We start from the raw sequence: 21,862 nt of genomic DNA, 5'->3' as shown, positions 1-21,862 counted from the left end.
ATAATGGTCTGGTCAGCCAGGTATCAAACCAGGAATCACTGTCAGGTATTTTAGCCCATCTGGTATGCAGCACCCTAAATTCGACTATCGGGATGACCTTTCATGAAGATTCTGCAGAGATGCACATTTCCAATGCCACCTACATTTTGGAGTGCAGACAATAATTCAGTCGGGTTTAGATCATTTATGTGGTTATTGTGGGGGCTGGGGACTATCAGTGACATTATATAAAGAAAATATTGTATACATTTACAACCTTTTATTCGGTGAAATGGGTAAATATACAGCAAACAAATGTATCACTAATCTCCAATGGGAAACTATATATCCCATCATGCACTGATGTTGCTCTGTCACAGGTGACCTGTATCAGTCCCTCTCTGCCAGGGATATCAAATGAGTATCCACCTCAGCCTCTGTCAGAATCCTGAACTTGGGTTCCTGTGTTGTGACAACTCCCACCTCCAGGTCAGAGGGCTTAAAATCAATGGCCAGGGCTTCTGAGAGACAGGAGATGGCTGTCTCGATGGCTTGTTCAAAGGTCCAGTCGGATTTCTTTTTAAATGTCTTCTCCAGGAAGCTGGTGGCTTCTCTCTGCTTGACCCCAGCGGAGGTGGCCCTGTAGCCGTGGTAATAGCCTGCCGGGTCACACTTGTACACCTGAGGTCTTTTGTCCTCATCAATGCCAATGACAATCATGCAGCAGCCCAGTGGTCTCATCTCCGCATTCTGTGTGTAGACCTGTGAGATGTCTGCAATTCTCTTACATAGCATGTCCACTGGGATCTCATATGCATACCTGTATTGCCAGTTGGCTGCCTCATAGCGAGCTCTACTGACCTGGGACCGGCTGTCGGCTGCCATGCCACACATCACGCATCCAATATTCTCTGATATATGGAAGAGGTGGGTGACTGTGGAAGCATCCAGAAGCTTGTCTGGTACTTTCTTCTGGGTTACAACAACAGCACAGTCCTTCCCTCTGACAGCTACAGCCGTGAGTCCGCCTTGGCTTACAGCTTTGAAAGCATATTCGACTTGGTGAAGCTTTCCTTCAGGAGAGAATATAGTGATGTGACGATCAAAGGCTCCACTTGTTCCACGCGACATTTTAGACACTGACTGAATGGATCAGAGTCGCTCATGCAAAACTATTTTTTAATCAACACCGTTCTCCTCTTATAGCTTTTAGTCTGAGTTTGCCTCTCATTTTGCATCATGAAATGATGATGTCAGCCTTGCCCAAATAGGGGGTTACACAGAGTTCCAAGTACTCTGGTTGGACATATCAGGTAACCATGGCAACTTGTTATCAAGACACATTGACAGCTTGAGCAGCTTCCCCCAGATTTCTTATGGAAATCTGTTCAACATACAAAGGCCCTAAAGAAGGTTGTCCTAGTAAGACAGTGGAAGGTGAACCATTTGCTATTTAATTACTATTCCATGTACAATAACTTTTAGCCAACACATACAACACAAATGGGATCATTTTTATTGATCATTGTCAAAAACAGTCAATTTACGAGATATGCACTTGTATACCTGTGCATACTAGTCTATACCTTGGTATGAACTACTGTAGTAACTGATGTGACTGAACAAAAATTCCATGCCTCCATTCTCTGATATTGACCAAATAAATAATTCTTTACACATGTAAGCCTGTGATGTGAACTTGTGAAGATAAAATTGATATTATTTATATATTGAAATTGAGTCTGTGTTTAATAGTGGGAGGGGGGATAAATAAATTACTAAAGACAATACTCTGAAATACCCTGAAAAGCGAGACCAAATGCAGGACCATGCCTTTTTCCCTTTTAGTTTGAGTGTAATCGGACGTTTCTTGCTCTTATATCTTGGTACAGTATAATCTCCCTGTCAATCCAGACTTCAGCATAGATGCACAAAAACAGAGGTAAATCACCCCTGTGTCACGGTGGCGGTTTTAGCAGGTCCTGCAGATGACCCTCTTTGACGAGCTGGTAAGGAAGCTGGAGCTTCTTGTTCACCTGAACCTGGAGGGAGGGTCGGTGCTGAAGGAGCAGCTTGCATACCTCCTCCTGACCACGTTCTGCAGCCTTGTGTAAAGGGGATGCTCCGTCGTCATCACACAGCCCAGGATCTGCTCTGTGCTCTAACAGGAGCCTAACCACGTCCACGTGACCGCAGTATGCTGCTCGATGGAGCGGAGTCGCACCGCCTGGCGTCTGGGGTGAGGCACAGGCCCCCCTCTCAAGAAGGAACCTACATACAGTAAGCTGGCCATTGCGACTAGCATAGTGCAGGGCAGTGAAATTTGACAGGTCTCTCAGGTTGGGGTCTGTGCCCTTCTGGACAAGGTTCCTGACTTTGTCCAGGTCTCCATGCATGGCTGCAGACCAGATACCTCTTTCAAAGTCCATTTCAGTCAGTGTCTGGTAGGTACTAGACGAGGAAGCTTTGTGGGAGCAACAAGAACATTGTTCTGAATCAGACGTCATCAGGCAAAGAGAAAGAAGTGAGAACAACAGAATTCAGGAAAAGTGATAGAAGTGAGAACAACAGAATTCAGGCAAAGTGACAGAAGTACATCCCTGTGGAACAAAAACCAGACCTCAGCTTCTGGGATATGGGTGGGGTGGTGGTCAAAGTTAACCCAATAAAGGAGATGGTGATGGTTAGGATATGACATCATCACTGTAGCTATTATAGTAGGTTGCCTAATAAGGGCATGAGGGGGATCACAGTAGCTGATTATGTGATTCAGACACACTGCATGTGTCAACTAAGACAGATATTGAAGGTGAGATACCAGGTATAATCATAATACACTATATATTACTATTCCAGATAGGGTGAAGTCTAGACTATTATTTATTACTTGTGCACGCAGAGCGCGCAAGTACTAGTTTCGCTCAGGACGATATTCGGTCCATTATTATTAGCTGCTCACAAATAGACACGTAGACAAACGGGGGGAAAAACCTAATCACCGCCCTATAATAAATTACAAATTACTGTGTTTGTTTCTGTGTTTACTGTGAATTAACAATGAATGATTTTGGCATGTCCACACATCCCTGCTCTCAATCTCACCAAAGACAACGATTACATCAGAAATGAATGGCTGATTTAGCAACACATTGACCCATGTGATATTTAATTGGTGTTATTGCATAGTTTCATTATTTAAACCTAGTGGCATTTCAATGGCTTGTTGACATGTCTCTTAGGCTTGGGTTAATTAAAAACATGTTTGTGTGCTTGTGGAGCCAGCCAGGTGACACGACTGTCATTAGGGAGCTGAGCTGGGCCTTTGGCTTCAGTCTTGTTTCCAACACGTTACGTTGTAGAACTTGTAGTATGAATCGAGCTTCAGAAATAACAGAGATACTAAATACAAAAACAGAAATTCTACCACTAAGCAGTGGTGTGTTCTAGGTTTTTTCGGACAGCATACAATAATCATGCCCTGCACGACATGCGCACATATATACGCTCGGGCGTGGTCAGTGGATGAAATGGTTTCCAGACCCGGATTGGCTGGTCTGGCAATTCTGGCAGATGCCAGAAGGGCTGGGCAGTCAATCCCGAATGGTTAGCAAACAGTACTGTAGTCTTTTCCCCAAACATTTCTGCAAGGCATACTACAGTATGTATATTGCGTAACATGGTACAGTAGAACACACCACTGCACCAAGAGCCAAAAGAGTGAATTCCAAACATTTTGCATATGACTGTGTGTGTTTGTATGCACACATCAAAACATGCACTGTCCTTAAACAAAAACAGAAAAACACTAGCAGTCAAAACATCAAACTTCAAGGCAATCAATAAAGGATTTCCTAAAATCCATAATGTTTTCATGACCAACAGTCTTGTGGCCTTGGTGAGATATATAACCCTGTTTTTTTTACTTACGTAGTGACCTAAGTTGGCATGTGGGGATGGCATAGTACCGATGGGTGTTGCTGAAAGATTACATAATGCCCCTATGTTGGCACAGGGGTATAAAATATAACAACTAGACAAAGAATTCAGGGAGGGGGTGTTAGGCACAGAGGACAGTCATGAAGGCTTATCTACACATACACCTGATTTCACACAGCTTGACCTTGATATTGTTGTCTTCCTTCTGTCCTGTGTCTTCATCAGCTTCCTCTTCCTGTAACTTGCAGGTTCAGTTTGATCTGAACAGAATGTACAAGGCTGGGGATTTTGTTCTGGGTGGTTTGTTTAATAACATCCACCTGCATGCTGTCGACCCTGAGCTGTCTTTCACGGTTGATCTTCCAGCCCAGCCTTCTCAGGGCTTAAAGCCAAAAAGAATCCCAAGACTGAAAATTACTTTTAGCAAATCTGCACTGATCTCATTAAATAACCCCTATGAAATCCTCAGGACTGAAATCCGTCCCCAGGAATGAGAACTTTAAGCCCTGCCTTCTACAGAGTACCATCGAGAGCATTCTCACTTACTGTTTCACCTCCTGATAACAGTACAGCCGAGGAGAGAAAACAACTGAACAGGATACTGAGAACAGCTAGTAAGATCATTGGTACCTCGCTGCCATCCCTGGCAGACATGTACCAACAACGATGCATGAGGAGAGCGACTAACATCGTTAAGGACACCACCCACCCCTCTCAAAGCCTGTGGATAATGTGAGAATGGTGGAGAGTTGGGTGTGGTGCTGAATCTGCTGATTGGTGATTGAGTGCTGATTGAAAGCAGGTAGTGTGTTGCATATTGACAGGTACAGCCTCTGGCCCTGTCCCCACTTCTGATTCGTCAACCTCGTCCACGCCCTAGCCAGGATTGGCTGTGCGTCTGAGTCCTCATCTATAAAGCCTCAGTCTGCCCCGATGACTCTGTGGAATGGCAGCTGAAAAGTAGCAGAGAATGGAACACACTGTTCCCCACCAACCAAACCATGTAGCATTCAAACATGCTGTCCCCAGTCCCCCACCAACCAAACCATGTACCTTTCAGTACAGGCAGAAACCTTGTATCTCCATATTTTAAATCTTTACCTTTTCTTTTTTTTTTTAATTAATGCCTGACTTCATCATGCATGTATGTAGGCCTATGTCTCCACCATCCCTGAATCCAGTCTGTCACAACTGAAAGGCAGAATTCCCAATGCAGCACTTTGTGCCGTGCATATATATACAGTAACACATTTTCTGTGTGAGAATATCACAGTTGTGTATTTCAGCTACTGTATACTCATCGGAGCCAAGTTCTCCTGTCACAGCAACTTTATGCACATAACATTAAACATCTGTGTGTATTATGTTGTTTCTTGAAGAACACCAACAGGCTTCTTTAACAATGTATGTTTTTATTGAAACGAAAATCATTCCATTCACATTTATATCCCAGACGCATCCAGTTTCCATAAAATAATATTCTAGTTCCATAAGGCACTTTTGTTCAAATCTGTTTTAACAAAGTAGATTTCCTATCAAATAGGAAAGGCACTAAAAGGCAGCAGATTGGGATGACCGCAATCTCAAGCTCCTAGGTTCATTGAGGAGACAGTATATTGAATTATTATTGAATTAAATGTTGCCCTATTATCCAAAGGGTGGACATCATGGCTGATGACAGTGGAAGTTGGATGTCGAGGATTCCCAGCCCAGTCAGTGTGGAATCTGATGACAAAGGTCATATTGAGAGGTCATTTGAGGAAAACAGCCGTTCGTAGGCTGGGAGAAGCGGCAGAGAGAGCCTCCTGTTGGCTCTGGCATAAGAGAGAGAGGACAATAGCTGGAAGCCTGGATGAGAGGGGCAGTTGGCACGCCAACTGGAGAGTGTTGTGGTTAAGTGTCGAAACACTCTAAGGTTGGGGACCACCTGACGACCTCTCATCCAGGTCCACCTGACGACCTCAATCCATTAAAAATGGATTATTATCGAATCTTTGATGTATTTACAAAATGAAACTATGGTCCCTTATGAGTTAAAAAAAAAGAGTAAAAAAACTGTATCATGCCCCAAATATGGAATAGTTCTGTTTTGTATTATATAATCTCTTGGAATTGGTATTCTATTGAAAAGGTTCCAGCATAGCTTACAAATTACATATTTTCACCATGTAATTACCAAGTGCAGGGTTCAATTACATTTACATTTTAATTTGGAATGTTGAAAAGAATAGTCTTCAACAGGTTGACAACACCCCTAGTCAACAGTGGTGTTCTCTGAGGTATAAGAATGAAAAGTGGTACCATGTACTTAAAATAAAAAAGACGAAAGAAATGAAAAACAGCATGCCAAATGAAATATATTGCAGACAGTACAGGATCTCACAGAAAATTGTAAAACATTCCCCATTGCAGAACTGTTTTCAATGTCACATTTTCAACTGCACATAAACTGTGATGATTACAGTTGAAAGTCTTGCATCAAAGCAACAGTTGTAAAGTGTCCGACATGTAAACACCCATCATTACAGGGGTTTCAACCTCTTAACAATTTGTTACCTGAACCACTGAGTCAGTGGCAGTGTGAATAAATCGTCAGTGATATACTGTACCAATCTAATTCCAGGTGCACACACAATGTTGTTGAAAATATTCCCTACAGTACTGTAGATTTCATGATAACCTAAAACATTTAAACTCTTTCAGCACATCCAGTTACACAGTAAAACCCTTGGAGTTTATTGATTTGTAACTCAGACGGTGTACAAATGCACCCAAATGCCTGGACCCTTACATTGTACCCTCTCAGAGTTATTTTATTAGAGGATTTTACTGTGTAGTATTGTAAACAGCACAGGATAAAACACTCCACCTGAGGTTACATCTCGTGCACGGGTACATAAAAGTACAATTATTTTCTTCTGCTGATACAACGTCTGAAGCAGAAGTAAATTCTTATGTACCCGAACACGAGATGTAATAATAAAGTATTAACCTTGAACCTTGCCCTAGACCTGTATCTCATGTTATCACTCCTTTCAACTGCCTTGTTCCCTTTGCCTTCTTAACTCTTTCCTTTTCCCTTCCTTCACTGTTCTCTAAATCTAAACGAGCATAAAAACCTTAAAAACAATCACCCTCCTCCAAATATGTCCATATTGATATAGAAATATGGAAAGAAGACAACACTGTGTTCTTTGGTCACTTTGTCAAAAAGAAGAAGATAAAAAAGGGTATCTAATTAAAAATGTCTTTTCCCTAGTCGTCCAAAAAGTCCTCATCCAAGTTAACATCCGAGGTGTCGATATCGTCATCCAGGTCAAAGTTGTCCAGGTCAAGATCATCCAACCCCTGGAACAAAAAAAAAACAAGTCACAGTTTGCATTGTGGACAACCTACCAGTCAGCTAAGCAGCAACACTGTTGCATGGCAAACTGTATTTAAACTTAGCTGCTTGCCAATGTCACACACTGACAATAGACAATCGAGAGAGGGCAACGTGTCTTGTAGATCTGCCATTTTCACACACAAAACTGACTAAATATAAATCTGGCTTATAAATTGCACTTAAATGTGGCACAGAGTGGTGCATAAGACCATACAAATACATGTAATTAAATGTATCAATGCATTGTTCTTTATTTATTTACCTCATCATTCATCTCCATCTCTAGGTCTTCTGGTGGTTCCTCAGCTCCTCCAGAATTAGCCTCTTCCGTTGCCTTCCCGAGTGAGGGAACTGCTGCTGGAACTTCAGGTACCGGTGGCTCTGGGGTTGGAGGATCCGCCACAGAGGGTATCAGTATTGCTTCTGGCACTGCTGGTGTTGGTACAACCGCTTCCTCCGGGGCTGGGGCGAAGGCCGGCACTGGCTCCATTACCGCTATTGCAGATGGGCCTGGGAGTGGTGCTAGAATGGGCGCCAGGTCTGGGATTAAAACAGTGTCCAGCTCATTCATATCCAAACTGACTGGATCTTCTAGACTGATGAGTTCATCCAATGCAGCAGGTGCTGCTGCAGATTCCGGAACAAGCACCATCGCTGCTGCCTCAGTGGCCGCGGGCGTCGACTCTGTTGCCACAACATCTGTTGCTACCGACTCAGACTCAGTTTCCTCAGTGAAAGATATTAGGGTGTCAGTAACCTCTGTCACTATGGTTTCTGCTGGTGCTGACTCAGTTTGTGTGCATTCTGTTGTAATGGTCAGTGAGGTGGTCTCAACAACAGGCAGCACCGTGTCTAAAACAATGGTTTCTGTTGCTACGAATTCAACAGGAGGTATGTCAGTTGCCAGAGACATTTCCTGGACACCCATCTCAAGTGAAGATACAACATGTTCTGTAGAGGTGGGAAGTAGCACTGGGGGCTCTATGATGGAAGTCTCTGTGATGACGGCGGTCTCTGTGACAGGAGCCTCTGTGATGGCTGGAGCCTCTGAAATGACTGGGGTCTCTACGACAGGAGCCTCTGTGATGGCTGGACCCTCTACTGTGGGTGCCTCTGTGATGGCTGGGGCCTCTACTGTGGGTGCCTCTGTGATGGCTGGGGCCTCTACTGTGGGTGCCTCTGTGATGGCTGGGGCCTCTACTATGGGAGCCTCTGTGATGGCTGGAGTCTCTACGACAGGAGCCTCTGTGATGGCTGGGGCCTCTACTATGGGAGCCTCTGTGATGGCTGGGGTCTCCACGGCAGGAGCCTCTGTGATGACTGCGGCTTCTTCGATGGAAGCCTCTGTGATCACATCTTCCAACAGGTCCTGTTCTGCATTGACTGGCGCCACCTCCGACATGGCGATGGTATCCACTTCCACTGCTGCTGCCATCTCTGGCTCAGCCACAGCCTCTTCAGAGGAGACAGGTTCTGCTTGCGCTGGTTCAATACGCTCCGTCGGTACTGTGACCAGTGGAGGCGATGTGTCCATCGGAATGGATTCTTCCTCTGCCGCCGTGACCGGCTCAATAAGCTCCTCTTCCACCGCTGCTGGTTCTGAAGGTGCAGCCTCTACCACAGCTGCTGCCACGGAGGTGTCCTCCACACCCTCCATCACTTCCTGAACAATGTGTTCCAACACCTGTTGGAACATATTTTTACATGACACATCAAGTAGGTTGTTGACGGCTACAATCAAATATATAACAGAACATCTACAGTAGTAGTCAAACAGATAGAATGGGTGTCTATATTTATCAGTTAAAGTGATGCAACAATAAACAAGATGAAGCGGAGAAGCATAAACATCCATATCTGTAATAAGTTAGAAATTATTTTGTAATATTGCCTCCGTAACATTTGCAAGAAACAGCAGGATTCACCAAAAAGTTAAACGCAAAACATGATGCAAACCATAAACTTGCTTTACAACGAGCCATTGTCGTTATACAATCGAGAACTATTGATTATGCTCTTGCTTTTACTGTGCTTTGTGTTTTATTTGCTTATTATTTTCTTTTAGCCCCATTTCCCCTGTCCCTCAAAAGGCCCTAAGAATATTATGTTCTTAATTTGTCTTGCCTGGTTAAATAAAGGTTAAAAACATTTGGAGTACCAATTTGACTGTTGATTCTCAACGGTAGGAGCTTACCTCTGGCTCAGCAGTCTCTCCTGTTGGCACATAGCCTGCACAATCCTCCAGAACATTACGATCCTCGTTGGGCTAAAGAATAAACACAACAATGAAGAAGCTGGTGTCAGGATCTCAAATTTGATAATGCTAAAAATGCGGTGCAGGCACAGTATATTAACCACCATGTTAATTTAACCACTTAAACACAAACCCTATATACTTATTTGACCCTTACACGTCTGTAACTCTGAGAGTATTGTTTCCATTTTGTATATTCTCAGAGTAATGGCGGGGTCCTTGAAATTAAAAGGTTTGAGAACCACTGCTGTTGCTGAACACCCACTTGAACCCCAAAGAGAAATTCTCTACTATGAATTTAAACATTTGTACTGACCATAATGAGTGGGTACTCTGCAGCAGGTCTGACCCTGACGTGGGTCTCTTTCAGGTACTGCTCAGCCAGCAGGGCCTGCTGCAGGCCTGGGAACAGATTGCTGTACTGGGTCGGGTCAGCCAGAGCATCTGCTGCCTTTTGGTTCACCTTGGACAGGCTCTCCTTCCATAACTGCACTACCCTGGAGGCACGGGGATGAGATTGCACACAGGTTACTCATGCAGCTAGTTTTCTTTAATACATTTATTTCAGACAATTGGACATAATGAGGCTCCCACCCGACACAGCAACGATATGTACACTATATACTGTAGACAAAATATACTGTATAGCGTTGCTAAACAGATTACTGTATTTATACTGCGGATCCAGGAAGCATTAAAGCATGGCACCTTATAGCAGTGTTTCCCAACCTTTTTTGTCCCAGGGAACACTTTTCATAGCCTAAAAATATCGGGGAACACCTAGGGGGGGGGGGGGGGGGGTGTATATATATATATATATATTAAATATATAGCAAAACGTCAAAGTAAATATACTTTTAAAAACACACATGACAGCACTCATGTGCTGTCATAGGAAACTATAACTATATTGTCAGTGCATCAGTGTATGCACATCTATGTATTCACAGGCAGCTGTACCTTGACACCTGACTGGGCAGGTATGTCCTGGCCAGGAATGCAGCCTCTGGCAGACGGTTAGTCTTGAGGAGGAGATCCAGACATTTGTCCAATCTGGAAGGGATTGAAATAAATATAATATAATATAAGAGCAACATTCAAATAATCTGGATAAAAATAGTAATTCCTCCCCCTCCCTTGGCCAGATTAATTTTGACAGACACTCACTTCCCCTGGAGGAAATAGGTGAGGAACGCCACGTTGGTCTTGCCATCTTTCTCAGCCCCCTCTGCCAGTTTGCCGACCATGGCTGCATTGCCCGATGCAGTGGCCAACAGTAATAATCCTCCATAGTCCTGGGCATGGTGCAGACACTCCTGCGCCAGACCAAACTGGCACTTTGTAGTGGCTAGCTCTGCCAGTTGCTTCCATTTATGCTCTGACTGCAGGGCCAGTGTGTCAAGGTGTGAGGATTATCGCATCATTGTGGGGAAAGGCAAAGACAGTTAGTGACACACAGTCAATGTTTGCAGGTAACCCAAACAAGGTCTTGTATTTAAACTTGTGAATGAACAAAGAATTGTGAATGATGACTACTGTACTACTAGCTCATGACATGTGTGTGTGTGTGTGTGTGTGTGTGTGTGTGTTTTGCATGAATGCGTGCGTGCGTGCGCCAATGTGTACAGAGTACAGACCTCTGCTTCCAGCGCCAGTGTGTAGGCGATCTTCAGCTCCCCCAATTGTAGAGCTAGTTCAAACCTGTGTTCTGGGTCAGTGGATACCGCCAGGGCCTGTTGTCTGAAACCCTATACAACACAAACAGAATAAACAAAAAGAAAAACAAGGTTAGCAAACCTCTACCAGATTGCCGAGTTTCACGAAAACCGACTGCACGGTTCAGTCAGAACAGCTATTTTTGGCGGAAGGAGAAGAAGAAAAATAAACACAAAAACAAGAAGTGACCAAAGTTACTGCGTGTCTTCTTGGTCCCTTAAAAAGAAAAACAAGGTTAGCAAACAACAGATGTGTAAGTTATTAATGTTGGACCCAAAAGCCCTGCAGCGGAAGACAGTGGAACTGGCAGTTGCATGAAGGATGAATAAGCTCTGCAAACAGAAGGTTGTCATTGAATTCATGAGGGGGGAAAAAAGCTGTGTTTGGATAGAGAATAAATCATGTTTTCCCCTCAATTCAGAGTAGATATGGGCTGGTGTAAACATTTTCCAACAAGTGCGATACTGAGCGTGATATAGGACTGCTAATACCATCTTTAACCACTTGGGGTCACACTTACAAAGTAAAATCATACTTTTTTTTGCCTAGGTATTTTTTTAGCTCACCTTTCCTCAGCTTATTGATTATGTGAGCAGACATGAGACTTTGTAAACAAACAACAAGATGCGCAGAAGATCGCACATCGCTTAACACACCTTGGACCCCGGACCAGACAAACTAGAAATCGACCCAAATCTACTAGAAACATTGGGTGAAGTAGGGCCAGGCTGAAGAGGAGCATGCTCTAGTCTAAAAGATAATAACAGCATTCCTGCCTAGAGGGTAAACTATAGTACATCTGGATGCCTTCCACTTTATAAAAGAGAAGGAGACTCTGACCATATCAATCAGACATTCATAAAAACTCATACATTTGTATACAGTATGTGCATAATCCTGTCTTCCCATCTTGGGCAAAGGAAGAAAATAACAGATGCAATGACTAAGAGAGATGAGTGGCATCACATTTACCTGTTTCTCCAAGAAGTTGGCCACACGTGTCCGCTGTTCCTTGGGGATTGTGGGCAGGACCTTGTCGGCCATGCCGAAGTCCCTCCTCATGACGGCTGTCTGGTATTCCAGCACAGACACCAGCAGGGAGTAGCTGATTATGGTAAGCTCCTTGTCCCCCAGATAGAGGTGGTTGTCCTTAGGGATGTAGCCCAACAGGTACATGGTCCTAACGTACAGCCAACACAACCACTGAGTTAGCTTCTATTAGATCAGTTTTGTTCTGACGATAGATGATAGCCGAGGCAGTCTGATCTATTTTAGGCTTAGGAAAGATGGAGCAGCTGAACATATACTACCTCATGTGATTATAGTCACAAGGCCTTGATTCACACCACATAATCTATTAACTAGTTATTAAATGTTTCATAATGTCATTGTTGTGATTGTAAAAACAAACATAGATGCAATGAGTCAACGTTCATTTGCATTCCACTCAATTGCTGACTGACTATATAAAGACTGACCTATCTAGGTGAGCAACGGTGACAATCTCTCCCCCAACATAGTAGTTGAGTCTGTTGACAGAGCTGGTGTAGATGAAACAGTCTCCGACCCACACCCCGGTCTTCACCACCTCCTGGATCTCTCCCAGCACCTGGGCGGCGATAGACAGATATGGATAGAGAGATGGAAGCAGAGAAAGAGAGGGTTTGGAGAACCAGATGAGGAAAAGGAGAGAGGGCGACAGCAGGCAGACAAGTCAAACAAAAGACAGAGAAACGTAAGAGCAAGAAATGGAAAAGGGAGTCAGTTTACAACTATACTATAATACTATACTATACACAATAACATTCATTATGTATGGTTTCCTTGAGAACAACGTTGGGCTGTTGTAGATATATTCAGACCTCAAATGCGTCCTCTATCCCGTCCTCTGTCATGGTCTCCTTGGCCTCCTGGGCTGCAGCCACTCTGTCCGCCAGGTAACGCAGCACAAAGAAAGATTCCTCTGTGGCGATACACACCAGCTCCCCAGAGTCTGACCAGAAGATCTACAGACAGGAGAAGGACAGATGCTACTAAGTGGCATCACAACACAACGCAGTCTGATGGCAAGGTTTTTCCAACCCTGATCCACAGGGACGTTGGCTATTCTATCCTACTTAGTGCTTCACGATTCTTGCTCAAATGAGAATTTAGATTTTCCTCCACATACTTTTTTTTCTCAGAATTCAAAATCTGAGCAAAAATACATCACATTGGATTTGACTGGGTGAATGAACATCTAGTGACATTAAACTGTAATTTGTCTCCAGAATGTGAAACAACAGAATGGGGGAACACACATGTTTCGGTTGGATCTCGATGCGGCGGACCAGTTCAGTGGTGTCCCAGTCGTAGAAGGCCAGACCGTTGGTCGACTTCACACCCAGCAGGAAGCCTCCGTGGATACCTGGGGTAGGTACATCATTATAGTTAGATTAGCAAGAAAATACCGGTGTGTCTCTCTCTCTCTCTCTCACACGCTCTCTCTCTCTCTCTTGGCCATCACCCGTACTCAGCCAATTTTAAGCCCATCTCTAATACTATACAGCAGAGTACGCTGCGCATATTAAAAACACACAGCAAACATATCGCGCGCACACACACACACACACACACACACACACACACACACACACTTTACTACAATCCTTGATAACAGAGCAGAGAGCAAAACTCACCTTCAGCCCCAAAGTCAGGCTTAAAAGCCTTCTTTTCCTTGAAGTTCTTAAATATTTTGACCAGGTTGCCGCTCTCCCTGGTCGCATACCTAACAAATGGGACATGGACAGGTGTTTAAAAGTGAAAGTGGCTGAACTTGTTTAACCCCTGTATACCACTGACCGGTGTGTGTGTGTGTGTGTCCCAGGGCTCACAATGCTCACAATGTGTTGCGCTGCGACACGTTGTGAGCTTGTAGATCGGCCATTATAGCCCCAGAATAGGGGTTGTTAATGTGTTGGTTAGGATTGGTGGAGGTGTGTAGGAACCTACTCTGAGGAGTCGTGGGCCCAGACAAACTCCTGAGCCGAGCCAAAGCTCTTGTTCCTCAGCGCCATGGCAGTGTAGATGATATACTCCCCATCTCCGCACACCACCACAAACCTGAACGTACACACAAACAGAGAGAGAGGGTGGAGAGAATCATGATGAACATTGATCAAAGACCAGTACATACTGGTACATACATCATTTTATTATGGTGTTATTGTTTACAATAACTAACAGGTTCAAATCTATATTTATCGCCATAGTTTATAATCATGACACTTCTTCTCTTTCCATGTAAACCAGCACATGAATCGGCCCCAGCCGCTCTCACCTCCCGTTGGGGCTGTGTTGGATGGTCTGGGGGTAGATCTCACAGCTGCCCATATCCTTGACGGCCAGAGGCAGCCTCTCCCCGTCCTTGATCTCAGCCTCCCCCATGGCCTTCAGGTTGGCCTGCTGCACCTCAGAGTGCCGTGCCCACATGATCTTCCCACTGGAGTCCATGGACATGGCCGGCTCCTCACGGCCCAGCTGAAACAAGGAGGGGAATTCAATTAAAGAGGAGAAGGCGCCGAGAGAGACGAGAGAAGTGAAGTTCCATTGAGAAATGTGTAATAGAGGTAATACATACACCGACCAACTCCAATGAGTTGGTCTGTGTGAGCTCTCCACCATTGGTGTGTGAATGTGGGAAGTGAGGACGGTGGCATCGACTGTTTGCCGCTTCACCTCCCAATGTATGAATGAATGAACCATTGTAAGTGCTTTGAGTAGGCACATAGTGCATAGAAAAGCACTAAGCACTGTAAAAATGCAATTCATTATTATTATTGCATAATACCACAGAATACCTTGATGATGATGCTGCCTTCATCATAGCCCAAAGCCACATTGTTGGAGCCACGCTGGCCACACACACACCACACCCGCTCCATGCCGTAGTTGAGTGTGTTCTCCAGTCTGTATGTGCTGGAATGCCAAACTCTAACAGTACCTGAGAATGTGACAATAAGGTTAGAATGCAGAAAAAGGCAAATAAATATATTCAGTATTTCTTTTTAAAGTAGAGAATACTGGGCACAGTGGGCAATCCACTGATCTTTTTTTCCCTGTACTGAAACCAACAGCATGAAAGTATCAGGATTTTCCCAGCAGAGGTTACAGTGCTGGTAATTTATTTATAATGTTGAATCTATTAATTGTACGACTCACCGTCCTCAGAGCCTGTGAGTATGATCGGCAGCTCGGGGTGGAAGCTGACACAGGACACATTCTGAGCATGACCTTCCAAGGTCTGCACACACGTCTTATTCTAATACAGAAAGGATGGGTCAGAGTCAGTGAACACAAAGCCAGAAGAGATAGGGAGATAAGTTGCTAAAATACACCTCAAGATCAGCTGGGAACTTAAATAGTTTTACACCTCTCTCCATCTACATAATACACTGAAATACTATGTCCATTTCAAGAAAAATCATTACTTGCGGTTTATTTATTTTAAAATATAATAAAAGAGATTTTGCCTTTTGTATTTCATGATTTTGTTTTTACAAAAGTGCTCAGAGATTGGGAAGTCAGGTTCAATCACCCATTGAACTGTTAGTTCCAAGGTTACTTACTCTTTTTAAGTGCTATCATTTGTTTGAATATTGTATATCAGTTTAAAAATGAAATGTTACTTTTTGTAAATAATGGATACACATGGATGCTGTCCGTTAGTTACCTGGTAGTCCCAGATCTTCACCAGACGGTCATCTGCCCCCGATATGAGGTAGGGCTTGTCTCCTCCACTGTAGTAGTCAATACAGTTGACCCCCTTCTCATGACCCTCCAGTGTGAAGTTAGGAGTGTTGGAACCCAGTTGCCACACCTTAAAAACAGACCAAGTACACAACCGTTGAGTGCAAGTCAGTGTGTAGGAGCCATTTTGAGTCTGATGCTGATGCTTTTGGATGCAATATATATAATATATTTTAGAATATAGTTATTCTGATACCGGAAAAGATGATCCGACACGGCAATTTGCAATTGCACCATGATAATATTTTATAATGGTAATATCTTTTGATTGCTTCAGCTATTGTTACAATATTGTTTTATACTCTTAAGGTCCTTGAACGCGTTTGTCGGAAAACCGGCGGAAAACCGCTGCTAAAAATCCGAAAAACGCAGCACCTGTACTGTACTATTTACATTACTATTTTACTACTAACTTGGAGCTGCACTTTTCCAATTATTAATTTAATTAAACGTATTATTATTTATTCCTAGATCAGTGGTTCTCAAACCTTTTCATTTCAAGAACCCCCTGAGTGTACAAATGGGTTCATTTGAGTTATAGACCTGTAAGGGTCCATTTGAAACCCCCTCAAGAAACCCTGAGGGTCGCTGGACCCCACTCTTTTTTTTATTACACACGATTATGGGTATCGGAAGGAAATAGATTGTATCGGTACATCTCTATTTTGGAATCTATCTACCCATTGCTCCAGCTGGCCTGCAGTGAGTTACAGTATGCAATAGCTAGTGTAAACAACAGCAAACAATCAAAGCTTTAATGTTATTGGCACAGTTAAAACCCTTCTTTTGCATTTATGTACAATAGTTGAGTCTGCAAACCAATGCATCAGCACCTGACTTCACATGAATGGGCCGCAATGCAAAAACGTATTCATGTTTTTGACAGTGGTGTGCAACTGTATGATTTTACTATATGAACTACAGATGTATGTACAGACAGGCCTCATATGGCCTTAGGCCTGTCCGGCTGTCCCCATACAGTATATTAGACTATTTTGATCAAAAAATCTAACTGAAGTTTAATACTTTATAACATACACGTGACAGTGATGCTCCAGTAGTATAGCCATCGCTTACCTCACCCATTTTGAAAGGGCCTAGAATCATTCCTTGGCTGCTTGGTCGTAGCCAGCCTACTTACTGGAATGACTCTACTTTGCTGTGGGTTATTGGTCGCCTCAACAAACACCTAGTCGTGGATTAGCGGCTTAGCCTGATCCCCTAAAAGTCTAATATCTCCCCCGGGCCATAGGGAATATTCTCTTTGGCTTAGTGGTTAAGATGTTGGCTTTCCACCACGTGGGAGACCCGGGTTAGAATCCCGGGCGTTGCACATGCAACCGAGTAGGTGACATTTGTTTGTTGAAATAGATGTGTGTGCATCACAGAGCAGATTTAATTGTGAGCATTGGAATGTACCCGTGTGTGTGCACTGTACACTGTACCTTGAGCATTGGAATGTACCTGTGTGTGTACTGTACACTGTACCTTGATAGTCCTGTCCAGGGAAGCACTGGCGAACTGGTTGGTGTCTTTGGGATTGATGACAATCTGCATGACATAGTGAGTGTGTCCCTCAAACACCTGGCTGCATGTCCACTTCCTGTCCCAGTCCCACAGCTTGATCAGCATGTCATCTACACACAACACACACACACACACACACACACACACACACACACACACACACACACACACCAGAACAAATTTAAATAATCAAAAAGACAGTGTTTGTAGGACGAGTTGTGCACTGTTGATTGTGTGTTTCCTGTACCACTGCTAGTGAGGATGTAGGGCTGTGTTGGGTGGACAGCGATACAGCGGATGTAGTCAGAGTGGGCCTCAAACATATGAGATCTCTCCAGGGTGTTATAGTTGAACACACGGATCTGCATGTCATCCTGCAATCAGATAATGAGACAAAGGAAAAGATTCATTATATGGATGTTCATACTATTTTTATTATAGGAATATAGATCAGGCTGGTACTGTAAAATATGACTATACAGAGATACATCCAGACTGCATTCATGGTCTTCAGGCTTTATTTGGCTTACCGCTCCTGCGATCACCCAGTGTTTCCTTGCTACAAACTTGGCCACTCTGACAGGCAGGTCACACACTTCAAAGGTTTTCACCAGGTTCTGCAAACACAGGAGGATGCACACATCGGGTAATCATGAACATGAACATGGGAATATCACGGGTAAGACATGAACAAATGGATGAAGAAGATGAGTGAATGACTGAATGAACGAATGGAGAGCAAGTGTGTTAAGGCTCACGCATATTCCAGATTTAGGTGATGAGTAGGTATAGGCCTACAGTATGACTCTAAAACGAGATGCTGCATCTCAAGGGGCCATCCTCAATCAAATTCGGACAAATTCGAATCGCCCTAAAAGTGAAGTATGCGTGGGCCTTTACTAGTGCATGTGTGAGAGATTGAATTGATTGATTGATTGATTGATATTTATTAACAGTTTGCAGAATTACAGTACATTTAAGCACAACTCAATACAGAGACTCAATGAATTGAGCGAGTGAGTGAGTGAGAAAGCCGAGTTTGTGCAGTGAGCGTGAATGCATGCATGAGATTATGCAACATGAATAGATCAGAATCTACATTTACATGTAACTGTCTGCCTGCCCTGAATGTGTGATGTGGGACTTGTGCACGAATGACTGCACGAGTGCACTGACCGTTATGCACGGACAGTTTCGACCAGCTGCCTCGCCGACCTGCCTGACTGAATGTGTGTTGTTAAGTCACCTGTGATTCGTGGTTCCAGACCACCACGCTGCCATTGTACAGGCTGGCCACCATCCATGGCTCTGTGGGGTGCAGGTCAACACTCTTCACACGGTCGGACCGAGCTGTCAGCTTCCGCTTGATGTCCAGCCGCAGAGGCTGACGGGCAGAGGCAGGCAGAGATTGAGAGGGAAATCAAAGCAAAACACAGAGTTGATTCATCCACCGCCAACAACAACAACAACAACGAGGGTCTGTTGTACGTGGTTTGATTGATTGATTGAAAATTGTATTAACAGATTGCAAAATGGGTACGTACAATCCAAGGAAGGTACAGGTCAATACAAAAAATTATAAGAGGATAAAAACCAGAAGAAACCACTAAGACTTTTAGGGGACTTTACATCAGGGTCCTCCATTTTCAATTCATCAAAACATTTAAAGACATACAAATACACATCTATGCAAAACAAAACCATCATCACATACACGATTAGAAAAAAGGGAATATGTGAACAGTATAGAATAGATTATAGAACAATAGACGGGGACGACGACGTTTGGAACGTCTCTGTATTTAAAGAGTTCCTTTTGATGGCAATGACAAACTAGAAGCAAATAATGATGCATAGCCTATACGTTATGCAACTTCTTCTGGAGATAGTTATTTGAGGGGGTGTGTCTGTTTATATTCATTCATTCCCCATTTGAGCTGCATGAATGCATCGTTGTTTATGACCGTATAGTTATTTGCAACCTTTCAAGTCAAGCAAAACATTAAAAGCCTTTTTGTGCCCTAAAACTATTAACTATTAACTTTTCCAAGACCACAGCAATGACCATTCGTGGTATGTGTGAACGGGCTACCATACGTTTGTTTTTATCACACGATGTATCGTAATAACCTATTTCTATTAAGAGGTATAACAGTTTATCTACACATTTATAACATTTGCATGGTTGTTAACTTGTTTTGTATTTTAAACTGCTGACTTTAAACAGAAAAACAATCTTCTATGCAAACAATCACCCCTTTCCACTGTCAGAACTGGCACACTGACTCACAGCCACTGCTCGTGACAGAAGTTGCCACAATTATTATTATAGGTGATTTGACTACATTGTTCTTGTTATTATTATTATTTTTCGTTGAACCTACCATGTTTCCACGTTGGCGGGTGGCGTTTATTGAAGTGCCCGACCTCCCTGCTTACACGTCGGCCCTGTCCGACCAGATATTCTCTGCGGAGAATCTTTTTGGCGACGTGGATCCTGGTGAGCTAGCTCCTCCTGCTTAGATCCGGTGGAGAACTAGGCTCACTTTGCGTATTGCAGATCCGGTCCGACTCGAGAGCAGACACGGAAACGGGGTGTGCTTTACGTTTAGTATGTAAATAATCGGATTATAATGGGCGGGCTCTAGGCCGGATCACACTAGTTAATTCGGAATAGAACCCAGGCTTTCCGCGGGTACTCCCGGAAAGCCTGGTGTGGTGACGAGGACTCGAGGAGAGTGGGAGAACTAGAACATGCTGTACCCGTCTCCCCGGCTCATTACTGTAAATACAGTAGTAGGCTGCTCCTCATGAATGGACGACACACGCAGGTGAACCGAGGTACTTGCAGAAAATACATGATTCAGAAGTTGGTCGTGAGTGACAAATGATGTTCGTTGAACAATTTACAAAACAATAACTGTCAACTGAGTGAGTGAACCACTTTCAAACTGGCGGCCCTATGTTAGTCAAAGTCAAACTCATCATAGATATAAATGATATGGGTCATTTCCTGGTATTCGGTGCCATTTGTGTCCCCAGGTTATAATACAGCATATCTTGTGTAAAATAAGCAAAAACATGGATGGATGTTTGTGTTTACACAAACACTCAAAATTGTCCATTCATTGTCGATGGCATTTAATGTTTGCGTTAGGACAAACATAGGTTACAAACATACACTAAAAGCTGGACATACGGTAGGAGGGGACAAATGATACTTTTAAGGTTTTGCGTGCAATTTGCCCTCACATTTCAATATAGACTATAGGCCTACCATTTGCCCAAAAGTCTTTCAAACAGGATTACTGTAGAATATCCCCTTATTCACATGTCACCTGCTTTCATATTCTCTCATTTTCCTTTGTTCCCAACATCACAGTCAGTTTTAAACTTGACATTTGGCCTATATACAGTAGGTTTACTGCACTAAGGTTTTCATTATCAACTATTTAAAAGGACCATTCATAACTAGCCTACTTATTTTTCTTCTGTTGTATCAATTCTGAAGCCAGTTTGTCCTAGTTTTGTTTATTTTTTTCACACCACATTAACTGGAAATTGACATGACCTACTGGCTGTACAGCTTGTCTCCTGATGTGTTCACACAGGGCAGATTAAACAGCTGCCCCAAATCAACTCACAACACGTCTTTGCATCGTTTCATCTGCCCGTGTGAACACACCATAAGGCAAATTAAGGACCACTTGGGTTTCTACAATGAGATGATATACAGTAGTATGTATCTACACAGTTGCAACACATTTACACCAGTCTACTGTTGGAAAAGACAAAGACTATAAACCTCAACAAGCTGTCAATCTTATGACATTGTTGAGTGGTTCTGTGGTTGAGTTGTTATTTTCCGGTAGGTGCGCTTGTTTCAACTTCAACTTTATTGATCAAACAAAAAAAGCTCTTTTATAGGCTCTCGATTGAAGTTTCAAGAAAGCGGTATTGGTAACAATGTCAGATATACTAAAATATAGATGAACGTGTTACAGAATTGTCTTGGGATTTTATGGAAATAGAAATTGCAAAACTTGTCCAAATTATTTAATGATAAATTAGTTTTCAAAGTCAACATATATGCACACTTTGATACATAAAATAAATGTTAACCACTTAAATGAATCACATAATGAATTTGTCTATGATTTCTTAAAATACCCGCCATCTTCCATTCCTCTTTTTAGAAATGTAATCATTGGCTAATTTCTGCTTGCACATTGGAAAGGTTAGAACTGGTAGGAGTTGGTGGAAGAACCTTTTTTTCC

At 43.2% G+C, this 21,862-nt stretch overlaps 3 protein-coding genes across 3 annotated transcripts; all 3 read right to left on the bottom strand.

Moving 5' to 3' along the window:
• Positions 1 to 265: 265 nt before the first annotated feature.
• LOC308321379 (proteasome subunit alpha type-6-like) lies at positions 266 to 1,110 on the bottom strand (the record flags this gene model as incomplete). Its single annotated transcript, XM_080772241.1, has 1 exon — positions 266 to 1,110. One exon carries the CDS (start codon positions 1,108 to 1,110, stop codon positions 370 to 372), a length of 741 nt encoding a protein of 246 aa, XP_080628367.1. The 3' UTR covers positions 266 to 369.
• Positions 1,111 to 1,937: 827 nt separating this feature from the next.
• Positions 1,938 to 2,486, bottom strand: LOC308321330 (uncharacterized protein; the record flags this gene model as incomplete). Its single annotated transcript, XM_080772171.1, has 1 exon — positions 1,938 to 2,486. One exon carries the CDS (start codon positions 2,484 to 2,486, stop codon positions 1,938 to 1,940), a length of 549 nt encoding a protein of 182 aa, XP_080628297.1.
• Positions 2,487 to 5,329: 2,843 nt separating this feature from the next.
• On the bottom strand, positions 5,330 to 20,076 carry LOC308321481 (coatomer subunit beta'-like). The gene is made up of 22 exons (XM_080772395.1): positions 19,970 to 20,076; positions 18,832 to 18,969; positions 18,116 to 18,202; positions 17,833 to 17,959; positions 17,547 to 17,695; positions 15,982 to 16,128; positions 15,471 to 15,570; positions 15,110 to 15,252; positions 14,590 to 14,789; positions 14,262 to 14,372; positions 13,949 to 14,037; positions 13,571 to 13,677; positions 13,133 to 13,276; positions 12,749 to 12,879; positions 12,243 to 12,450; positions 11,192 to 11,302; positions 10,722 to 10,936; positions 10,515 to 10,607; positions 9,871 to 10,051; positions 9,495 to 9,566; positions 7,563 to 8,984; positions 5,330 to 7,263 (listed from the first exon to the last, which is right to left on the bottom strand). Exons 1-22 carry the CDS (start codon positions 19,970 to 19,972, stop codon positions 7,171 to 7,173), a joined length of 4,071 nt encoding a protein of 1,356 aa, XP_080628521.1. The 5' UTR covers positions 19,973 to 20,076; the 3' UTR covers positions 5,330 to 7,170.
• Positions 20,077 to 21,862: the final 1,786 nt, after the last annotated feature.

Source organism: Protomyctophum bolini (assembly GCF_963924005.1).
Source record: "Protomyctophum bolini genome assembly, chromosome: 9".
Lineage (NCBI taxonomy): Eukaryota > Metazoa > Chordata > Actinopteri > Myctophiformes > Myctophidae > Protomyctophum > Protomyctophum bolini.
This window is presented reverse-complemented; position numbering and strand designations above follow the sequence as displayed.